The sequence below is a fragment of the Lactuca sativa genome, chromosome 5 (assembly GCF_002870075.4).
Source record: "Lactuca sativa cultivar Salinas chromosome 5, Lsat_Salinas_v11, whole genome shotgun sequence".
NCBI classification, from domain to species: Eukaryota; Viridiplantae; Streptophyta; class Magnoliopsida; order Asterales; family Asteraceae; genus Lactuca; species Lactuca sativa.
Window position 1 is genome coordinate 49,290,311 of NC_056627.2, and position 19,454 is coordinate 49,309,764.

General features: G+C 39.8%; 2 protein-coding genes across 2 annotated transcripts; both read right to left on the reverse strand.

The window, feature by feature from the left end:
- Positions 1–1,140, reverse strand: LOC111883276 (uncharacterized). Its single transcript, XM_023879614.2, has 3 exons — positions 744–1,140; positions 486–608; positions 1–349 (listed from the first exon to the last, which is right to left on the reverse strand). Exons 1-3 carry the CDS (start codon positions 1,123–1,125, stop codon positions 210–212), a joined length of 645 nt encoding a protein of 214 aa, XP_023735382.1. The 5' UTR covers positions 1,126–1,140; the 3' UTR covers positions 1–209.
- A 2,293-nt stretch (positions 1,141–3,433) lies between these two features.
- LOC111883278 (eukaryotic translation initiation factor 5A) lies at positions 3,434–5,017 on the reverse strand. The gene is made up of 5 exons (XM_023879616.3): positions 4,778–5,017; positions 4,164–4,286; positions 4,016–4,072; positions 3,853–3,927; positions 3,434–3,750 (listed from the first exon to the last, which is right to left on the reverse strand). Exons 1-5 carry the CDS (start codon positions 4,898–4,900, stop codon positions 3,649–3,651), a joined length of 480 nt encoding a protein of 159 aa, XP_023735384.1. The 5' UTR covers positions 4,901–5,017; the 3' UTR covers positions 3,434–3,648.
- Between the last annotated feature and the right edge of the window lie 14,437 nt (positions 5,018–19,454).

Sequence of the window (19,454 nt, forward strand, 5' to 3'; positions counted from 1 at the left end):
TTATGGAAATTGAGAATTCAGGCAAAATATCAAGCACAAAGTGTGTATCTGTGATACAAATTTGCAGACAAAACTTATACAATAAAGACCAACAATAATCATACCATAAGATCCGAGTGAATGGATTTATGAATATCTTTAGCTCATTTTTTGTTACTTTGAAATTGGGACCCACCCACAAAATAAAAAAATAAAAAAAGATGACTGTCTCAAGGCAAGGTACAGACAGGTGTATGGTCTTTAGGCTTGTACTTGCCAAGCAATTCATCGATGCTTCTGCAACGACATTGATTCCCTGGACGAATTACATCGCCATAAACTGCCATTTCAATGATGTCCAACTCCTTTTCTGTAAACCATATCATGTCATTGTTACTAGATACAGTCAGTTAACTTTGTATAAAATAAGCATTTTTTCCTTGGATATTATCTCAACACATTTCAATTCATGATCAATGTGGGGGGATGTGAGGGAGAAGAAATACCAGTGAAGTTGATATCACAAGAGTAACCACGCAACTGTGTCTTGTCAAGATGATCCTTGTCCGACTTGGTTCTATTTACCCTCGTTTGAAGAATCTGACAATTTTCAACTACCGATTCACCACCTACAAAATCAATCACACAATTTTAGCTTCTACAAATTTTGATGGATTTTCTTCCACAACTCCCTAAGCATCAAAGGCTATGCATCACAACAGCGGATCAATATTTGAGAAGCTTACAGAGTTAGTTGTAAAGACCTTTCGAGAAGGGGATGATGTGATCGTATTCAAAGCAGAGACATCCCTGACAGTTGCCGAAGCGCTTACAGACGACGTTGCCCGCGGCATCTTTACGCCATCGCTCCGGGTGTCTTCCAGGGACAATCTCGGCTTTGGCCCAGCACAGTTTTTTGGTCATGGAGTCAAAGAATCTCGGTCTCTCCTCCTTCCCGTTGTTACTATTATCGCCACCGCCACGATGCCGCTGCGGCGATGAGGGGGCAGGAGAACTAGAGCTCATGTTGCCTCTCTCCGGCCTCTCCTCTATGAAATTGGAGGGGACTGCTGAAATTGGGATGGAAGGTGTTCGAATAAATGCCCCAAAGAACTCCTTTTCTTTCGAGGGGCAACAATGCATCATTGCATAATTATGCAGCCACGAGTAAATTACATTTTCGGTCCTTCAGTATAGTTTAGTTTTCCAATTTTGGTTTTTAAATTCTTAAAATTTTTACTTTTGGTCCTCAATTTTAAGATTTTTGGTCCATTTTGGTCCTCATTCGGGGTTTTCTTTTATGTAAAAGCTTTGTACTTCTCTTGATAAAACGCAAACTCAATGTTTCTATGATTTGTGCAAATATTTAACTTGTAGATAGATCAATTTATTTGCCAAAGCATTCAACATCAATTACCAAAAATAATGGCCTTCAATTTTAGCAGCTCAAAACGAAATTGGAACTACAAATTTAACTAAAAAAAGCCCAAGAAAATAAACATTGCTCTCGAAAACACGAGGGAAATGAATCGTAATAAAACCATCACACAATAATTATTTAATCATACTAAATATACACATTCGAATTGAGTAACATTTATTTACTCAAAGTACGATATTCTTTTAATATATGACTAGTTTAACCAGAAACTTTATGTAAATGTGCACAAGCATCAAGAAACTTCAAAACCGACTCAACAAGCTCTGCAAATTTACCACACGCTACAGTAGTATCCAAAACTAGCTTCGGCACATCCCCTACATCATAATCGGTGCATCCGTTATAACCCTCCAACAACCTTTCCATATCCCGCCATGTGGCGGGCTTATGCCAACTGCCACCACAACCGTCTTTCCCTCTATTCTCAAGCCGACGACGCCACTCACTCTCGTCTTTCGGCTTGCACTCAACCACAACAAGCTGAGAGCCGTCAAAAGAATCGGCTAGTTCAACTAGCCGATCCAGATGACTCTTGCGGGAAAGAGGCGAGTCAATGACAACACTCAGGCCAAGACTGAGTTGGGTCTCGACCATTCGCCAAAGTACTTGATAAGAAAGATCATTAAGGAGTTTAGAAACAGTGTGTGACTCCACTACTTCTGCTTCGATAGCAGAAGTGGAGTCACGTATGTCGTCTTTGTCAAGGAGCGGGCATCTTAATGATGCGGCTATGAAGCGGGCAAGCGTTGTTTTGCCCGTGCCTGGGTGTCCCTTCATTGCTACTATGACTCTTCTCGGTCGACCTTCTTCGTGTTCCATTGGAGATTAATTTAATTTCTATTGTTATATAGATTCAGTGTACTATTTTCCTTTAGCACGAATAGTTGGGGATTTTATAGGGGCGAGGTGAATGTTACATGTCCTTTTCCGCTCATCTCAGATAGTTTTCTTTATAGATAAAAAATACATTTATTTACTTTTTTTTTTTTAATTCCATCTTATTTCCCTAGCTTCGGTGAATAAATATCAGAATAATTTCTCGTTTTCTTAATCTTCGGATAAGGTGACGAGGTGACAAGAGAATCTTGACGTTTTGTGAAAGGAGTTTGACAAGTGTTGTTAATGATAAGCTTTGCCAGGTCAGAACGATGGTGACAAAGATTAATATGAATATTTACAAAATTGGTCATTGATTTATAGGATATTTTTCACAATAAACCCACAACTATCAACTCTAACACCTTGGTCCTCACTATATTTGAAGTTCGTAATGCACTTGGAAGCTAGTCATCGACGATTGTAAAAGAAATTCACAGGAGTTAAAGAACAGAAATAAGCAAATAGAGAAATCAGAACCCGGATCTAAAGGACTTGAATTTGGGTTTTTTTCTTTGTGTCATGTCTTACCGGTGATTATGGGTCTGTTTGGGTATGGCCCTTATTTTAGATTTTTCATATTGTTATCAAATTTTAATACTAATAAATCAAAAGGATGCATTTATATAGCTTCTATGTTATTTATTGTAATTTAAATATTCAATAGTTGAGATATAACAAGGTAATACTTTAGCAATTATATAAAAAACAAAATAAATAAATAAAACCATAGGGGTTTTATTTAACTTTGCATCTCTACTTCACGGGTTAGGTTTTTTCTTTGTATCAGCTGTTGAGTGAAAAGAAACAGTTATACAAATTTGAATGCATTAAGTCACTTATCACATATGATATGCTAAGCTGGTGTTTCTTTGACGTAATGGGCTAAACTAAAAAAGAAACAGCAGCTAAGCTAGTATTTCTTTTTGAACTGAACGTATATATATATATATATATATATATATATATATATATATATATATATATATATATATATATATATATATATATATATATATATAGGTGTTGCTTATCTTTAGCTTAACATATAAACCATGTCTTAGTGGGTTAAATTAAAAAAATCTGACTTTTTATGAATTCAAAATAAGAATTTCTAAACCAAATAATCCAAAATAGTAACATAAGAATTTCTTTTTCAGACCAAATAATCCAAAATAACAAGAGGAGGTAAAAATACTTTATGTTCATGGTACCCAAACATAACAGTCAAACAGTAATACGAAACCCAGGTGGTAGAGTAGATTGCTACTATTATAACAGAAAACATTCTGCTGATAATGCAAGCAACAAGTGTTTATGGATTCATTTATAGACTTAGTAGAAGTAGATTACTACTTTGGGCCGATATCCTTAAGAGCACAGATCTGCTCCTCTCCCATTGCTGACATCACACTCACCACCAAGTCCTTTCCCTCTGCAAATCCATCCTTGATCTACAATTCATCCATATAAAAAAAAAAAAAAAACACTTCCTTCAAATCTTCAAAAACATTTATATATCTATATTAATACAATCACACATCATAACCACATACCTGAGTCAGGAGAGCATCATCAGTTGGGAGCTTGAGGTCATCTTTAGTGTTTCCATTTTCAGTCAGCAAACTCACCTAACAGATTTTCTTTTTTATCAGTTCCTATTATCATAACTTGAACAAAAAATACCAATTAACAAAGCTTGAATAGAATGAACCATACAAATCCATCCTCAGAAATATCAATTAGCTGGTAGTCAGTGCGGTTGACATGAGGAACCTGCAAACAGATATTTTATAAAAAAAAAAAAAGAAGTTAATTTTATAAAAGAGACAAAAAGACTGAAAAAAAAAGTGGATTGATTACTCACATCACAGTTATGGGATGAGGGAACAATATCTTCAAGCTTTTTACCATTGAAGATATCAATGGCGACAAAGTGACACTTAGCATGCCCATGCTTCCCAGTCTTGGAGGTAGAAACTTCAACAACCTGTTACAATTTAATGCATTAAACACAAAATTTCTAACAAGATAACATACTACACGGTTATATTAATCATTGAGTAAGATCAGACTCTCAAGATATCACCATACAGCAATTACCAATCAGTGAACAATTGATACAACCCACAAGAACAAAGAGATTCAATGAAATAGATCTAGGTCATATAACCTATGGTCAACTCTAATAGCCCTTACTGTAGCTTCTAATGAAAAGCTAAATGCTTTGACACGAAAATATCAAAATATCGGAATCATAGCCACTTTCAACCAAAAAACTCAAACTGAAATTTCGCAATAATCAGACGCACATCCAAACATTCCTTGAATCTAATATACACAAAAAGTGAAACCCTAACACTCGAAGTCAAAACCAAATCAACTCAAACCAGATGAAGATATTAACACGGAATAGAGAAAAGGATTCCGCTAAGCGAGATCAGAACTTAAAAGATCGAAGCTTATGAGAAATAAGTAAACCTTGCAAGCGCGATTTTTGATGACGATGTGGCCGCCCTTGCGGATAGTACCGGCTTGCTGAGGGTAGGTCTTGGAAGCACCGGCGTCGGCCTTTGATTCAAACTGATGCTCTTCGTCCGACATAGTTTTCCGATCGATCGATAGATTGATTGATTGTTGCGGTTTTTCAATCGAACTGAAGAGCAAGACGCAACGAGACAGAGGGAGAGGCGGAGAGAGGTGAATCAGGGGGGGTTAATATACATCCAGGGTTTACTCTATCTGTGGGGTTGAGCCCGGTTCAGCCGTCGGTTCATTTTAGAAAGTTAAAGATTTCGGGTTGATACTATTGGCGTTTTAAGGACGCCGAGTTAAGTGAATCGGGACGTGTGAACCTCACCGACCCGTATTTACTATTTAGAAAGAAAATGGAGAACTAAAAAAAAACAAATATCCATAACATATATTTTGAGATTCTATTCTTCAATCTTAAGATTTTACAAGAAAAAAACAATTTCGATCATGTTATGATTGATTACGAAATGAGATTTGGAGTAAGATTTATGCTCCCCTTACAATTGTAACATGCTATTCTAATATTATCTTATATCTATGGCCTTTTAACTTTAAGAGATGTTTGGGATTTCTTATTTAAACGACTTATGTTTTTTAAAAAATGTTTATTAACTTATCCCATGTCAAAACAAAGTTTAAAAAAAAATGTTTGATCGAGTTTATTCGATATCAAAACATAATAAATTAATAAGTTAATTTTTAATGTTTGGCAAATGGTGCTTATATGTATAATTAGGTAATAATTTACCAAGAACTCTTTAAATAAATCAATAGGTGTAACACTCAAAAATTCATAAAGATTTAAAATTTTTAAAAACCACCATTACCGATAATTGTTTACAAAAATGAACCGTTGTTTCAAAAGTAAAGTCATATCAGAATGTTTCAAAAATAAATATCATGAAAATAGGTGTAACGTCCCGAAAATCATGACATAAAATTTTTTCTTTTTAGATTAATAAATCATTAGTAAAGCTTATTTCCATAAAACCAAGGTAACCATGTAATATCCCAAAAATTATGACAAAAAATTTCATTTTTAAATCATTTAATAAACCATAATTAATAAAATTATCTTATCAAAACATAAATCATAGTATCACAAAAACATTATTGTCAGAGTTTCCAAATCATAATATCAGAGTAAACATCTCAGGCCAAACATCGTGATGTGTGTGCAATGCAGTCATCCCGAGCTCTTCTCTTTGCAACTGGAAATACCTGAAACCAAAACTGAAAATCGTAAGCACGAAGTTTAGTGAGTCTCCCCAAATTACCACATACCATACACATAATCACAAATATTGGGCCCCTGCCCCCTTCATCGGGCCCCGTCTAGCATCGGACAGAGTCCGACATCAGGCCTCGCCTGGCATCGAGCCCCGCTCGATATACATATATGTTTCTCACAGGCCCCGCTTGTCGTTGGGTAACACCCCGATTCTCAGGTATAAACTTTACAGTTTTATTTTCATTTCGAAAGGTCAACTCGACGAGTTGCATGTCCTGACTCGTAAAGTACGAACGAATTTGGTCGCGTGTTTTAAGTGATCAACTCGACGAGTCAGATGACACGACTCGACAAGTTGGAGCTGGAGGATGAAACCCTAATTTCCAGGGTTTTTCACCATATTTAAAGGATCGTTTGCCCCCTTAGCCTCCCTTACAGTCCCCTCTTGAGTCCAGAAACCCTAAATCGTTGCTTACTCTCCATTTGTGTGAATTTTAAGCTTTGAATATGGTTATAAAAGGAAGATCTTGAAGCACTAAAGCTTGGAATAAGAAAAAGGTTGTGGATCTGAGTCCTACTTCATCTTAACATTGTTTTGAGGTAAGAAGTCGTTACATTGACCTTCTTCTAACTAGATCTATTCATGTTTGAGATTTAGGGCCATTTTAGCAATGTTAATGTGCCATTGCGGGTATTGGGGGTGATCTGAAGTTGCAACTTCATATATGGGCCCATCTTGGTCTCTAAGGTCATAAAGCTTCAGCCTTTAGTGAGTTAATACCTTTTTCATTCCTTAGAACCTTTTATATACCTTGGTTTTGATGATTTGAGCCTTGCATGCACGTAAACTTTGCAACTTTACGTGACAAACGTGCCCAAGGAGGCTAGATCTACTGTTTGGAGCATTGGAGTAGCTTAGAATCACTTGGAAAATGGGATGAATCGCATGAACCTGACGAGTCGGGTAATCCAACTCGGCGAGTTAGGGAGGGTTTTCCCGTTACTGGTTCTGCATGAACTCGGTGAGTCAGCATGATAACTCGACGGGTCAGTTAGAGTTTTCCCGACAATTAGACACGCATAGACTCGACGAGTTGCCTGGAAACTCGACGATTCAACTAGGGGTTTTCATGACTTCTCAAGTTTTGGAAGGACTCGACGAGTCAGTGAACTGTACTTGACGAGTCGGGTCAACATGGACTGTCAACCTTAACCATTGACTTTGACTTTGACCAAGGGTTGACCAATTTGACTTTTGGGGTTATTTTGGTAATTTAGGAATTTAGGGAATTGGACCATTGGCAAGTGTTGGTGAGGAGCTATATTTGGAGGAGGTTGATACTATCGCTTAGGACTACTTGTGAGGTGAGTTGTCCTCACTATACTAACAGGGTCGAAGGCACCAATGTTGGCCCTTTTGGATTTGTATCCGGGATTATTGTACGTTATGTGACATCCCCAAAATCACGGCCAGAAAAGACCAGTTTGTTTATGCTTTATTTAAAAATCAGAGTAACATTTTAAATAAAAGTGTTGCGGATTTATCCCAAAACAAAATATGATAAAGATTTATCAAAAGCATTTCCATAGAAATGTATTTCATTAAAAGACTTGGGATGTCATGTTCATACAGATCAAAAGCATAAACAGTACAATATAAGCCTTACTACATTATTTCATATCTACAGGCCTATATCCGATTAATCTCTCATCCCAAGACATCACATCTATGCTCATGCGCCACTACCTATAATACAAGAAGCTGAGTGGGTCAGGCTTGGGAGTCTGGTGAGCACATAGGGTTTTCAACCCACAATAAATAAGTTTATTAACTTCATTAAATTAAACAAACCCGATTACCCGTTCCCGTTATCCTCACATTACGTCCCTAAGCATCTATCATAAGGGGCCTACCCTAAGGATTATCATCGGGACGGACACTACTGCTAAGGGGATTCCTCAGCAATAAATGTCCTTGAGGCAACCATGTGGGGGATGGAGTACATCTGGTGAGCACACAGTTCAAATAAACACACAGTTCGAATAAACACCTACAGGTTGCGAGCCTGCTAGTGTTCCACTGGACTGTCTAGAATAGTCCGTGGTCGTCATCTATACTCCGCTAGATGACTGATTCATCAATAACATCTATAACGAGGCCTCTCATTATTTTATTTCGTCACACAACAACTATTACATCTACCCATGTTTTACCCAACACATTTTGTAGATATAAAATACATATACAGTTTAAATCATTGAAAACATGTATAAAACGATCATCCAGCATAGATAGCAAGTATTCAGATAATATGCACACATAACACGTAATTTATATAAAATACTTCATATCTATGTTTAAGCTGAAAGTAACTATGCACTCACCTGAGTAGGTGGTGACTCGGCGCTTGGACAACACTTCGTTACTCTTAACACACTTTTCCTTTGGCAAAACCTAGTATCATTGCCACTAGGGTTTAGTCTAACGATAACCGCGATTAATTAATAGTCTAGCTATTATTATTATTATATAAGAGTTAAACTATACTTATATAACCCATAATAATAGCCCAAGTACTTATTATAAGGTCCTAATAACATTACTATATTAAACCGTAAGCTAAACTAAAGATAGGTTAGGCGTAGCTCACTTACAGCAGGTTTTCTCGAAAACCGGGCTTCGCTAGAGCAGCGTTCCTGAGTAGAAAGACTCCTTTTTCTCGGGACTCCGGGAGCCTCGGGGCTTCCTTCGGGTGCTAGGGGGTTTACCCTAGGCTTTAGGGGGTTAGGGAGGCTTAGAGAGAGATTCTAGAGAGAGAAAGAGAAGTTGGAAGGTGTGAGAAATGAGGATGCCCTGGCACCCTTTTTATAGGATGGAAAAGCCAAAAACTCGTCGAGTTCCAGGCCAGGTGTCACCATCTGGTGGCTAGCCTTGGGGAGGAAGCAACGGCCAGGATTGCGCCACGTCACCCGATTTCGCACAACAGCCTTCCGACTTAGAAAAATCATAACTCTCGCATACGAGCTCCGTTTTTGACGTTCTTTATATCCACGCGTAGGTAAAATCAAGATCAACAACTTTCGTTTAGACTCCGTCGGCTAATTCTCGACCGATCTCAAATTTAACAGTAGGAGGCGTTTAGACTGTTAAATGACCACGAAGAATTCGTAACTCCTTCATAAAACTCCGTTTTCGTCCATCTCTTTACCGTTGAGTTCCTATTAATGATATCTTCAACTCTCATTTAGGTCGCGTAAGCCAAAAACCGCTCGAACTAAAATTCGAGTTTCGGGCTGTAAACTGCTAAGCCGAATCTTAGAAAAATCATAACTTCCTCATACGAAGTCAGATTTGGGCGTTCTTTTTATCGACGCGCTTAGTTTAACATATTCTACAACTTTCGTTTAGATTTCCAAGGCTAAATCTTGCTCTATCGTAAATTCACTATTTACGCTTCCTGGTGTCGTGCCGGTTTTTTGCCGTAAAACTTCGACGAGTCATAACTTCTTCGTTATAACTCGAATTTCGGCGTTCTTTATATGTACGGAAACCTTGAGACATATTCCACAACTTGGTTACGATTATTTATTCTAAATAATCTTTTGTAGAAAAGTCGTTTTCGACCCCTATTTCCTCTAAATTGACTAGCCCGGATTTGCGGGCGTTACAGTTATCTCCCCCTTAGGATGATTACGTCCCGGAATCATCAACAAAACAGGGTCGTATAATGACTCCATACGTCATCTCTTCATCCTAGGTAATAATTATAACTTCTACATTCCTTCAAGTCTATCTCTCAGACTTATTAACTGTATGCAATACTCGATCGTGCACCTGCTCTCTACCTCAGGCTAGACTCCTAATTATGACCTTTAAGTCACAATCTTGATCCTTAATGGATACGAACTTGAGATGATTTCTTTTATTACTACTATGGATTGATGTGTCATATTCTAATGACCTATCATCGCATGTTGCAACACTTAGACTTAGGTCTCTTAGAGTTAAATTCTAAAACAGACTATGCCTTCCTTCATGTTCTAATGATATAATCACACTTTAACATTAGGCATTTCTGGCTACCAACTTCTTTAACAACGAGCGTGATACTTCTATTGATCGCTTTGATTTCAATCGTTTGGTTTAAGTCGGACGCTTCATCAAACTTGGTTCTCTGAACCACGTAACCTAGGGGTGTAAACGAGCCGAGCCGAGCCCGAGCCTAACCAAGCTCGAGCTCGGCTCGTTTAATTTGAAGAAGCTCGAGCTCGAGCTCGAGCTCGATTCGAGCCTTAAAATGAAGCTCGAGCTCGGCTCGTGAACAATTTAGTGGGCTCGCGAGCCTAAACGAGCTTAAACGAGCCTATATATATATATATATATATATACACACACACACACACACTTTCTCTCTCTCTCTCACACACACACACACATATATATATATATATATATATATATATAGGCTCGTTTAGGCTCATTTAGGCTCGCGAGCCCACTAGCTGAAGCTCGGCTCGAGCTCGTTTAATAAACGAGCCTCATATTTGGGCTCGAGCTCGGCTCGGGCTCGTTTAATTCGATCTCGAGTCGAGCTTTTAACGAGTCGATCCCGAGTAGCTCGCGAGTAGCTCGGCTCACTTACACCCCTAACGTAACCTACTCACCGTAGTCGGACTCAATGGGATATGACCACTAGGGTCGGGATAACAACAATCTTCTTAGTCATTACCGAAACAATGGTAACGACATACTTGAATAAAACGAAATCAATTATTAGCTTCTTGGTAACCTTGTGACTTTCCCTGATCCAAGTGTGAGTCCTATGCTTCCAGTAGTATAGGCCTCTACTACCATTCACACCTACTCATACTCGTCCCAAGTATTGTCTCACAGTTTCCCAAGTCACCATGCAGCAAATCACACAATCATTTAACACATCAGATAACAAAACGAAGGTTTTATATTATTTCTTGAAACGATTACATAGGTGTTCAAGTTCACCCTAGACTATGCCTCTACTAGGCTACATCATACGAAACTATAGCTACTACATAATCCGATCGTCAGGTAAGAAGTCCTCATTCTTGATTCCTCGCATGGTTCCCTGCTTCGTCGAGGATCATGTGAAATGCCCTTGGCCTTGGTGGCGTTTCTGGTCTTGCTGCTTTATTTTTCCTTGGGCGGTCTCTGGACATGTGCCCCTTGCCTCCACATCCATAGCATACTTTATCATTATGTGTGCAGTCTTTGGAATAGTGACCAGTCCTCCCACACTTGTAACAAGTCACTTCTTCGTTGCACTTCCCACCATGCTTCTTCTTGCATTTATCACACCATCTCGCTTCACCTCCATCTCCTCCTCCAAGCTTTGAGAATTTGCTTTCCTTGTTGGACCTTGAAGATCCTTCAAACTTCCGCTTCTCTCCTTCCTTATCTTTTTCTAGACCCTTTTCTCTTATCTGGGCCTCTACGTTCTTAGATGCCCTAACAGTTGTTTTCAAGGTAGTTGCCATTTTGACCATTGGGCCAAAGTCAGTGGGCAGTCCGTTAGCAAACCTATCAATCTTGGAGAGTTCAGTAGGCACCAAGTAGGGGAATAGCTTCATCCTTTCGGTGAATGCGGTGGCATACTCATCAACACTCATCTTCCCTTTCTTCAGGTTCTGAAACTCGTTGTTTAGGTCTATCAGATCTATCTCCGAGCAGTACTGCATTTTCAATTGTTCCAAGAACTCCTCCCATGACATCCTTATGGCTTCTCCTCGTGGCATCGTATCTGCCAATAGCTTCCACCAGCTCAAGACTCCAGTTTTCAGTTGTCTTACGGCGAAGATGGTCTTCTATTTCTCGCTACAGTCGCAGCTCTCAAACACCATTTCCATCTCGGAGATCCAATCCATAATCTCAACAGGCTTTGGGCTTCCTGAGAGACTTGGTGGTTTCGCACCCAAGAAATTCTTTTACACCCGCCCATCCTTGTTGTTTCTCCCTTCTGGGCCATCCCTTTGCTCACCTTGAGTCCCTACTTGACTCACTTGGCGGCTGTAGTTCCCTTCCTCAGATTGCTCGGGAACTGGCTTCGTCGGTTCAACATGTACGGTAGGTTCGTCCCTATTCAACATCCGTCTCATTTCTTCCCTTTGTTCAGCCAACATGTAGCACCCGGTTCCTAGTACGTAAATGTTATTTTGAGTATTTCCTTTCTTTTAGCCTTGGACTCGGCGAGTCATAGGTCCGACTCGCCGAGTGGATGCGGGACCCGGGACACGTTTAAGTTGGCGACTCGGCGAGTCCATATCCTGGACTCGGCGAGTCACAGCTGTTGGATGAAACCCTAAGTTTCAGGGGTTTGCACCCTATTTAAAGGACTTATCCGCCCAGGCCAGCCCCCATTCTCTCCCCAGAGCTCCCAACCCTCGTTCTAAGCTTGTTCCTTGAGAGTTTGAGGCTATTGTGTGTGTTCTTGAAGGTTTTGAGGAAAAAGGGGAAGTAGATCAAGAGGAAGGAAAGGAATCCGGGCATCTTTGCACTCTTTCAGCAGTTCCTTTGAGGTATAATCCGTTTTTCCCCTGTTTCTATGCTTATTACTTCATGTAAGTCATTCTTGAGCCAAACCCCAAGTTTGAATGTGCAAATTATTTCGTAATAGGCTGATTGGCCCTTAGATCTAGGCAAGATTGAGCTCCAGGAGCTCAGATCTGTTAGCTTTATGGCCCCATGTTGCTTGTTCACCCTAGATCTACCCTTTTGAGGCATTTTGAGCCCTAAAATCCATATTGGTGAATATCCACACATAAAGTTGGAAACTTTACGTGTGATTCGTGTCCTAGAAGTCCAGATATGTGAATGGCGTGGACTGGAATCGAGCAAATCTGTGTATTTAGTGGGTGCATGGCAACGACTCGGCGAGTCGTTCATATGACTCGGCGAGTCTGTTCGCGAGTCTCCGAGTTTGTCCCCTTTTCGTAGTGTCGAGTGAGCAGTGAGTCACGGGGTGTGACTCAGTGAGTCGGAAGCTTAACTCATCTATGGAGGTACTCGGCGAGTCAATGCCCTGACTCGGCGAGTTCAAGGCAATCTCCTTAGATCAAGAACAGACTCGGTGAGTTGTTCATACAACTCGGCGAGTCTTAGCATAAGTGTTCATCGGATGAAGATGAACTCGACGAGTTGTTCATACAACTCGGCGAGTAGGATGAAGGACTTGAATATTGGTTAAGAAGGCGAACATGTCGAGTCGTCGCCTAACTCGACGGGTAGGATCGGGATTCAGGGCAGTCGTTTGGGTAGGGACTCGGCGAGTTGGAAAGCCAACTCGGCAAGTCGGGTCAACTGAAAGTTGACTCTGACTTTGACTTAGGGCGTGGTCAGGGGTAAAATGGTCATTTTACCCAAAGGTCAGTGAGCAGTGTTTGATTGAGTATGTTGTGGGAATTGCAGCCGGAGGGTTTCTGGGGCAGCAGCAGTAGCAGTAGGTGATCAATTCCCACACCGACCAGCAGCTATTTCGTGGTGAGTTTCCTTTCCAGTAGGAACGGGTCTAAGGCACCAAGGCCGACCCGTGTAGACGAGATGCTAGTACTAGAGTGTGGTCCGAGCCCGTATCTTTGGGTTTAGTCAAGTATGATATATGTGTTAATATGATAGAGTTGCTTATACTTGTTGTCTGCGTGATACTTGTATGTTATGGGTTAGCGGTTGAGTGTGGGCAGGGCCCGTATCTCTCCGAGGTTGGAGTGTGGGCTAGGCCCGTATCTCCCAGATATCGAAGTGTGGGCAGGGCCCGTATCTTCACAAGTGTGGGCGAGGCCCGTATCTCCCAGCTAGCGAAGTGTGGGCAGGGCCCGTATCTTCCCGAGTGTGGGCAAGGCCCGTAACTCCTAGCTGAACATTGGTTGTTATATGTTTGCATGGTATGGGGTATTATGGGGGAACTCACTAAGCTTTGTGCTTACGGTTTTCAGTTTTGGTTTCAGGTACCTCCTCAGCCAGAGGAAAGGAGTCGGCACGGTAGCAACACGTCACACACACACTCTCTTGTTTCCGCAGTTACGAGTCTATCCTGGGATTGATACTCTGATATTTTGATTAGTTGTATGTTTTGGTTTTCAGACATGGTTCACTTTATGTTATGGTTGATCAAACGATGTTTTTTAGTTATTCATATTTTCTAAAGTAACGTTTTTAAACAAATTTTTTGGATGTGAAAATTGGGTCGTTACACAACATAGCCCGAATCATGGCTTAAACTCCAGCCATGGTGACTGGCTCAGGCGCAACTTCTTCTACAACAGGTATTTGCTGAACCACTGGGGGTTGGTTTATGTTCCCAATTGCGTTTACGTTTCCGCTACGGGTTCTTACCATCTTGATCTATACACCGAATAAGGTGAATCTAGATCTTAATTTAGGATTGACGTATTAAATCATCCTTATCACCCCGAAATGTTTATATGATAGTTCTAATATCGTAGTTAAACGCTTAGAATCCTAAACACATAAGGTTTCCAGATCCGGTCGGCAACAGACCATAAATCCGAACAAATAACAACATATCATGCACAAAGCATTTAGCACATAAAAGCAATTTAGGTATCATTCCTAAAATAAGCTAGTGCTCACACCTCACAATCATCGTTTAGCATTCTAAGTTTAAGTCTAAAAATAAATCCATATTCCTAGTTCGCTTAAACTAATGCTCTGATACCAACTGTGACATCCCCAAAATCACGGCCAGAAAAGACCGGTTTGTTTATGCTTTGCTTAAAAATCAGAGTAACATTTTAAATAAAAGTGTTGCGGATTTGTCCCAAAACAAAATATGATAAAGATTTATCAAAAGCATTTCCATAGAAATGTATTTCATTAAAAGACTTGGGATGTCATGTTCGTACAGATCAAAAGCATAAACAGTACAATATAAGCCTTACTACATTATTTCATATCTACAGGCCTATATCCGATTAATCTCTCATCCCAAGACATCACATCTATGCTCATGCGCCACTACCTGTAATACAAGAAACTGAGTGGGTCAGGCTTGGGAGTCTGGTGAGCACATAGGGTTTTCAACCCACAATAAATAAGTTTATTAACTTCATTAAATTAAACAAACCCGATTACCCATTCCCGTTATCCTCACATTACGTCCCTAAGCATCTATCATAAGGGGCCTACCCTAAGGATTATCATCGGGACAGACACTACTGCTAAGGGGATTCCTCAACAATAAATGTCCTTGAGGCAACCATGTGGGGGATGGAGTACATCTGGTGAGCACACAGTTCAAATAAACACACAGTTCGAATAAACACCTACAGGTTGCGAGCCTGCTAGTGTTCCACTGGACTGTCTAGAATAGTCCGTGGTCGTCATCTATACTCCGCTAGATGACTGATTCATCAATAACATCTATAACGAGGCCTCTCATTATTTTATTTCGTCACACAACAACTATTACATCTACCCATGTTTTACCCAACACATTTTGTAGATATAAAATACATATACAGTTTAAATCATTGAAAACATGTATAAAACGATCATCCAGCATAGATAGCAAGTATTCAGATAATATGCACACATAACACGTAATTTATATAAAATACTTCATATCTATGTTTAAGCTGAAAGTAACTATGCACTCACCTGAGTAGGTGGTGACTCGGCGCTTGGACAACACTTCGTTACTCTTAACACACTTTTCCTTTGGCAAAACCTAGTATCATTGCCACTAGGGTTTAGTCTAACGATAACCGCGATTAATTAATAGTCTAGCTATTATTATTATTATATAAGAGTTAAACTATACTTATATAACCCATAATAATAGCCCAAGTACTTATTATAAGGTCCTAATAACATTACTATATTAAACCGTAAGCTAAACTAAAGATAGGTTAGGCGTAGCTCACTTACAGCGGGTTTTCTCGAAAACCGGGCTTCGCTAGAGCAGCGTTCCTAAGTAGAAAGACTCCTTTTTCTCGGGACTCCGGGAGCCTCGGGGCTTCCTTCGGGTGCTAGGGGGTTTACCCTAGGCTTTAGGGGGTTAGGGAGGCTTAGAGAGAGATTCTAGAGAGAGAAAGAGAAGTTGGAAGGTGTGAGAAATGAGGATGCCCTGGCACCCTTTTTATAGGATGGAAAAGCCAAAAACTCGTCGAGTTCCAGGCCAGGTGTCACCATCTGGTGGCTAGCCTTGGGGAGGAAGCAACGGCCAGGATTGCGCCACGTCACCCGATTTCGCACAACAGCCTTCCGACTTAGAAAAATCATAACTCTCGCATACGAGCTCCGTTTTTGACGTTATTTATATCCACGCGTAGGTAAAATCAAGATCAACAACTTTTGTTTAGACTCCGTCGGCTAATTCTCGACCGATCTCAAATTTAACAGTAGGAGGCATTTAGACTGTTAAATGACCGCGAAGAATTCGTAACTCCTTCATACGAACTCCGTTTTCATCTATCTTTTTACCGTTGAGTTCCTATTAATGAGATCTTCAACTCTCATTTAGGTCGTGTAAGCCAAAAACCGCTCAAACTAAAATTCGAGTTTCGGGTTGTAAACTGCTAAGCTGAATCTTAGAAAAATCATAACTTCCTCATACGAAGTCAGATTTGGGCGTTCTTTTTATCGACGCGCTTAGTTTAACATATCCTACAACTTTCATTTAGATTTATAAGGCTAAATCTCGCTCTATCGTAAATTCACTATTTACGCTTCCAGGTGTCGTGCCGGTTTTGCCGTAAAACTTCGATGGGCCATAACTTCTTCGTTATAACTCGGATTTCGGCGTTCTTTATATGTACGGAAACCTTGAGACATATTCCACAACTTGGTTACGATTATTTATTATAAATAATCTTTTTTTCGAAAAGTCGTTTTCGACCCCTATTTCCTCTAAATTAACTAGTTTGGATTTGCGGGCGTTACACGTTATGCTTTATGATATGTATCCTGGTTTTAGGATGGTTGTTATGCTAGTGATCGGTTAGATCGGTATCCTGGTTATAGGATGGTTGCTCTGTTAGATATCGGTTAGATCAGTATATTGATTATAGGATGGTTGTTATGGTAGTGGTCTGTTAGATCTGCATAACTACTTGTTTATATGTACATGTACATGTTTGTTGGTTTGGGGAACAAGTTGAGGCATGCCCTACTGTATGCAGTAAGCCAAGACACCCGGGGCGGACCGGGTAGACTGCAGGACCGGGCCGAGAAAATCTGGTCAGGCCGAAGGCCCAACGAGCGATCCGGATAAGCTGAAGGCTCTAAGGGGCGGTCCAGACATGCCGAAGGCTCGGAGAGCGGTCCAGATAGAATGAAGTCCTGGGGAGGCGGTCCAGTCAGACTGATGACTCATTATGCATGTTTTTTGCTTATTATTATGTGATATGGTTATGTATGTATATCGTTGGTATTTTAGGGGAACTCACTAAGCTACGGGCTTATTGTTGTTGATTATGTTTCAAGTACCTTTGATGATCACGGGAAAGAGAAGGCGTGATCATACAGCTCCTCATATTTTATGATTTTATAATTTGATTCTGGGATACTCTGACATTATACTATTTTGAAAACAAGTTTTGTAATAATCATTGGTTTTGAAATGTTTTAAAAAATAAATTAAATTTGGCATGGTTTTTATGGATGTTACAAGTTGGTATCAGAGTCTTGGTTTGAGTGAACTGGATTAAACACTCGCGTGTCTCCAGTCTCAAACTAAGGACAAGATTCTAAAAACGGTTTTCTTAAAATGTTTCCAAAATAATAAAGGAGAATGCAAGTGTACGATCAGTCGGGGATTGCGGATAGACCCCAAAATACCTTACGAATTATTTGATTTATGTGATATGTTAGAACAGCATGCCAGTACTAGGCTAGGGATCTTTAGGAATTACATGATATAATTTCCTGATTATATGATGCCTGATAGCCTAGGGTTTTTCCGTATATGAAATTGACATCATTATTGTAGTTGCTTAGTGTATGCATCACGGCTGCACATAATTAAGATCTTATAGTCTGAGAATGTTTGGTTTATCTTTATTTCTTATTCCTTGTCTGGTTGTGGGCTTACAGTAGGACCGAGTATTCAAAAGTTTATAGGGTCTAACGTTATATGTGGTTAGCATACACGAGTGCTGCAGGGTTGCTGGAAGTTTCATGGATGGGTTGTTGGTATAAATCCGCCAGTTATGAGATATTTAGCCTTCCTCTAAGAGTGAGGATTGAGTGCATGCTATGCTTGCATATAGTTCTAGGGCGTTGTGATGATACTTGAGACAAATATGTGTAGGTGTGGAAGGTAGTATGGCCCCGTACTACTGAAAGAACAGGACCCTTACGCGTAGCAAAGAAGTCACAACCCCTAAGGTTCTGTTGGGGTTGGTTCCCAGATTGTTATATGGAATATCTGATATCTTACTGGCATATTTTTTTAGCATGGTGGTTACTAGACGATTTGTGACTGGATCCGGGTCAGGATCAGGAGAAGGCGGACAAGAGGCACCCATAGTCCCGAGACTATTGGCCAGATGGGGCCAGACGAGATGGACTCAAGGATCCGGGAGATCCTGCATGAGGAGGTGGCTGCGATGTTTCGGGCTCAGTTACCGGAGATATTTGGGTCTATCAAGATCGTCATAGTGGAGTATTTTGATGATCGCTATCTAGCCATTACTGAGGCGGCTATCACAGCAGCCACAACGGCTGTAACAGCCGCAAGGGTAGGAACCAGTCAGTGTGACAACCCGATATTTTCGAATCAGTGTAATGACCTAAAAAGTCAAGAATTTGTAATCTCTTTTAATGTAATGAAATTTGCATCAAAATTTTGAATGTTCAAAAGTCTCTATTGGGTTACATAAAATGATAAACATCGTATCAAGGGTTTCAGAAATATAAAGAACACTAAAAACCGAGTTATAACGAAGAAGTTATGATCAATCTAAGAGTCACAGTAAAATCCGACAATACTGATAAACGTAAAATGCGAAGTTTCAATACAATTATATTTAGCATTAAGTATCTAAATGAAGGTTGTAGATATCATTAAACCGTATGTATATATAAAAAGAACGTCCAAATCTGACTTCGTATGAGAAAGTTATGATTTTTCCAAGTTCCGAATATAGCAGCAGACAACTAAAATACTCAAAATAGAGATCGAGAGATTTTTAGCCGATACAACCTAAATGAGAATCAAAGATCTCAACAATAGTATCACAACGGTATAAAGTTTGACAAGAACGGACATCACATGAAGAAGTTATGAATTTTTAATAGAATTTTTGTGTCCCGGCCCGTTAAAAATAAACAAAAATAAATAAAAAATAAAAATAAAGTCAAATTTTGCCGACAGAGTCTAAACGAGAGTTGTAGAGCAT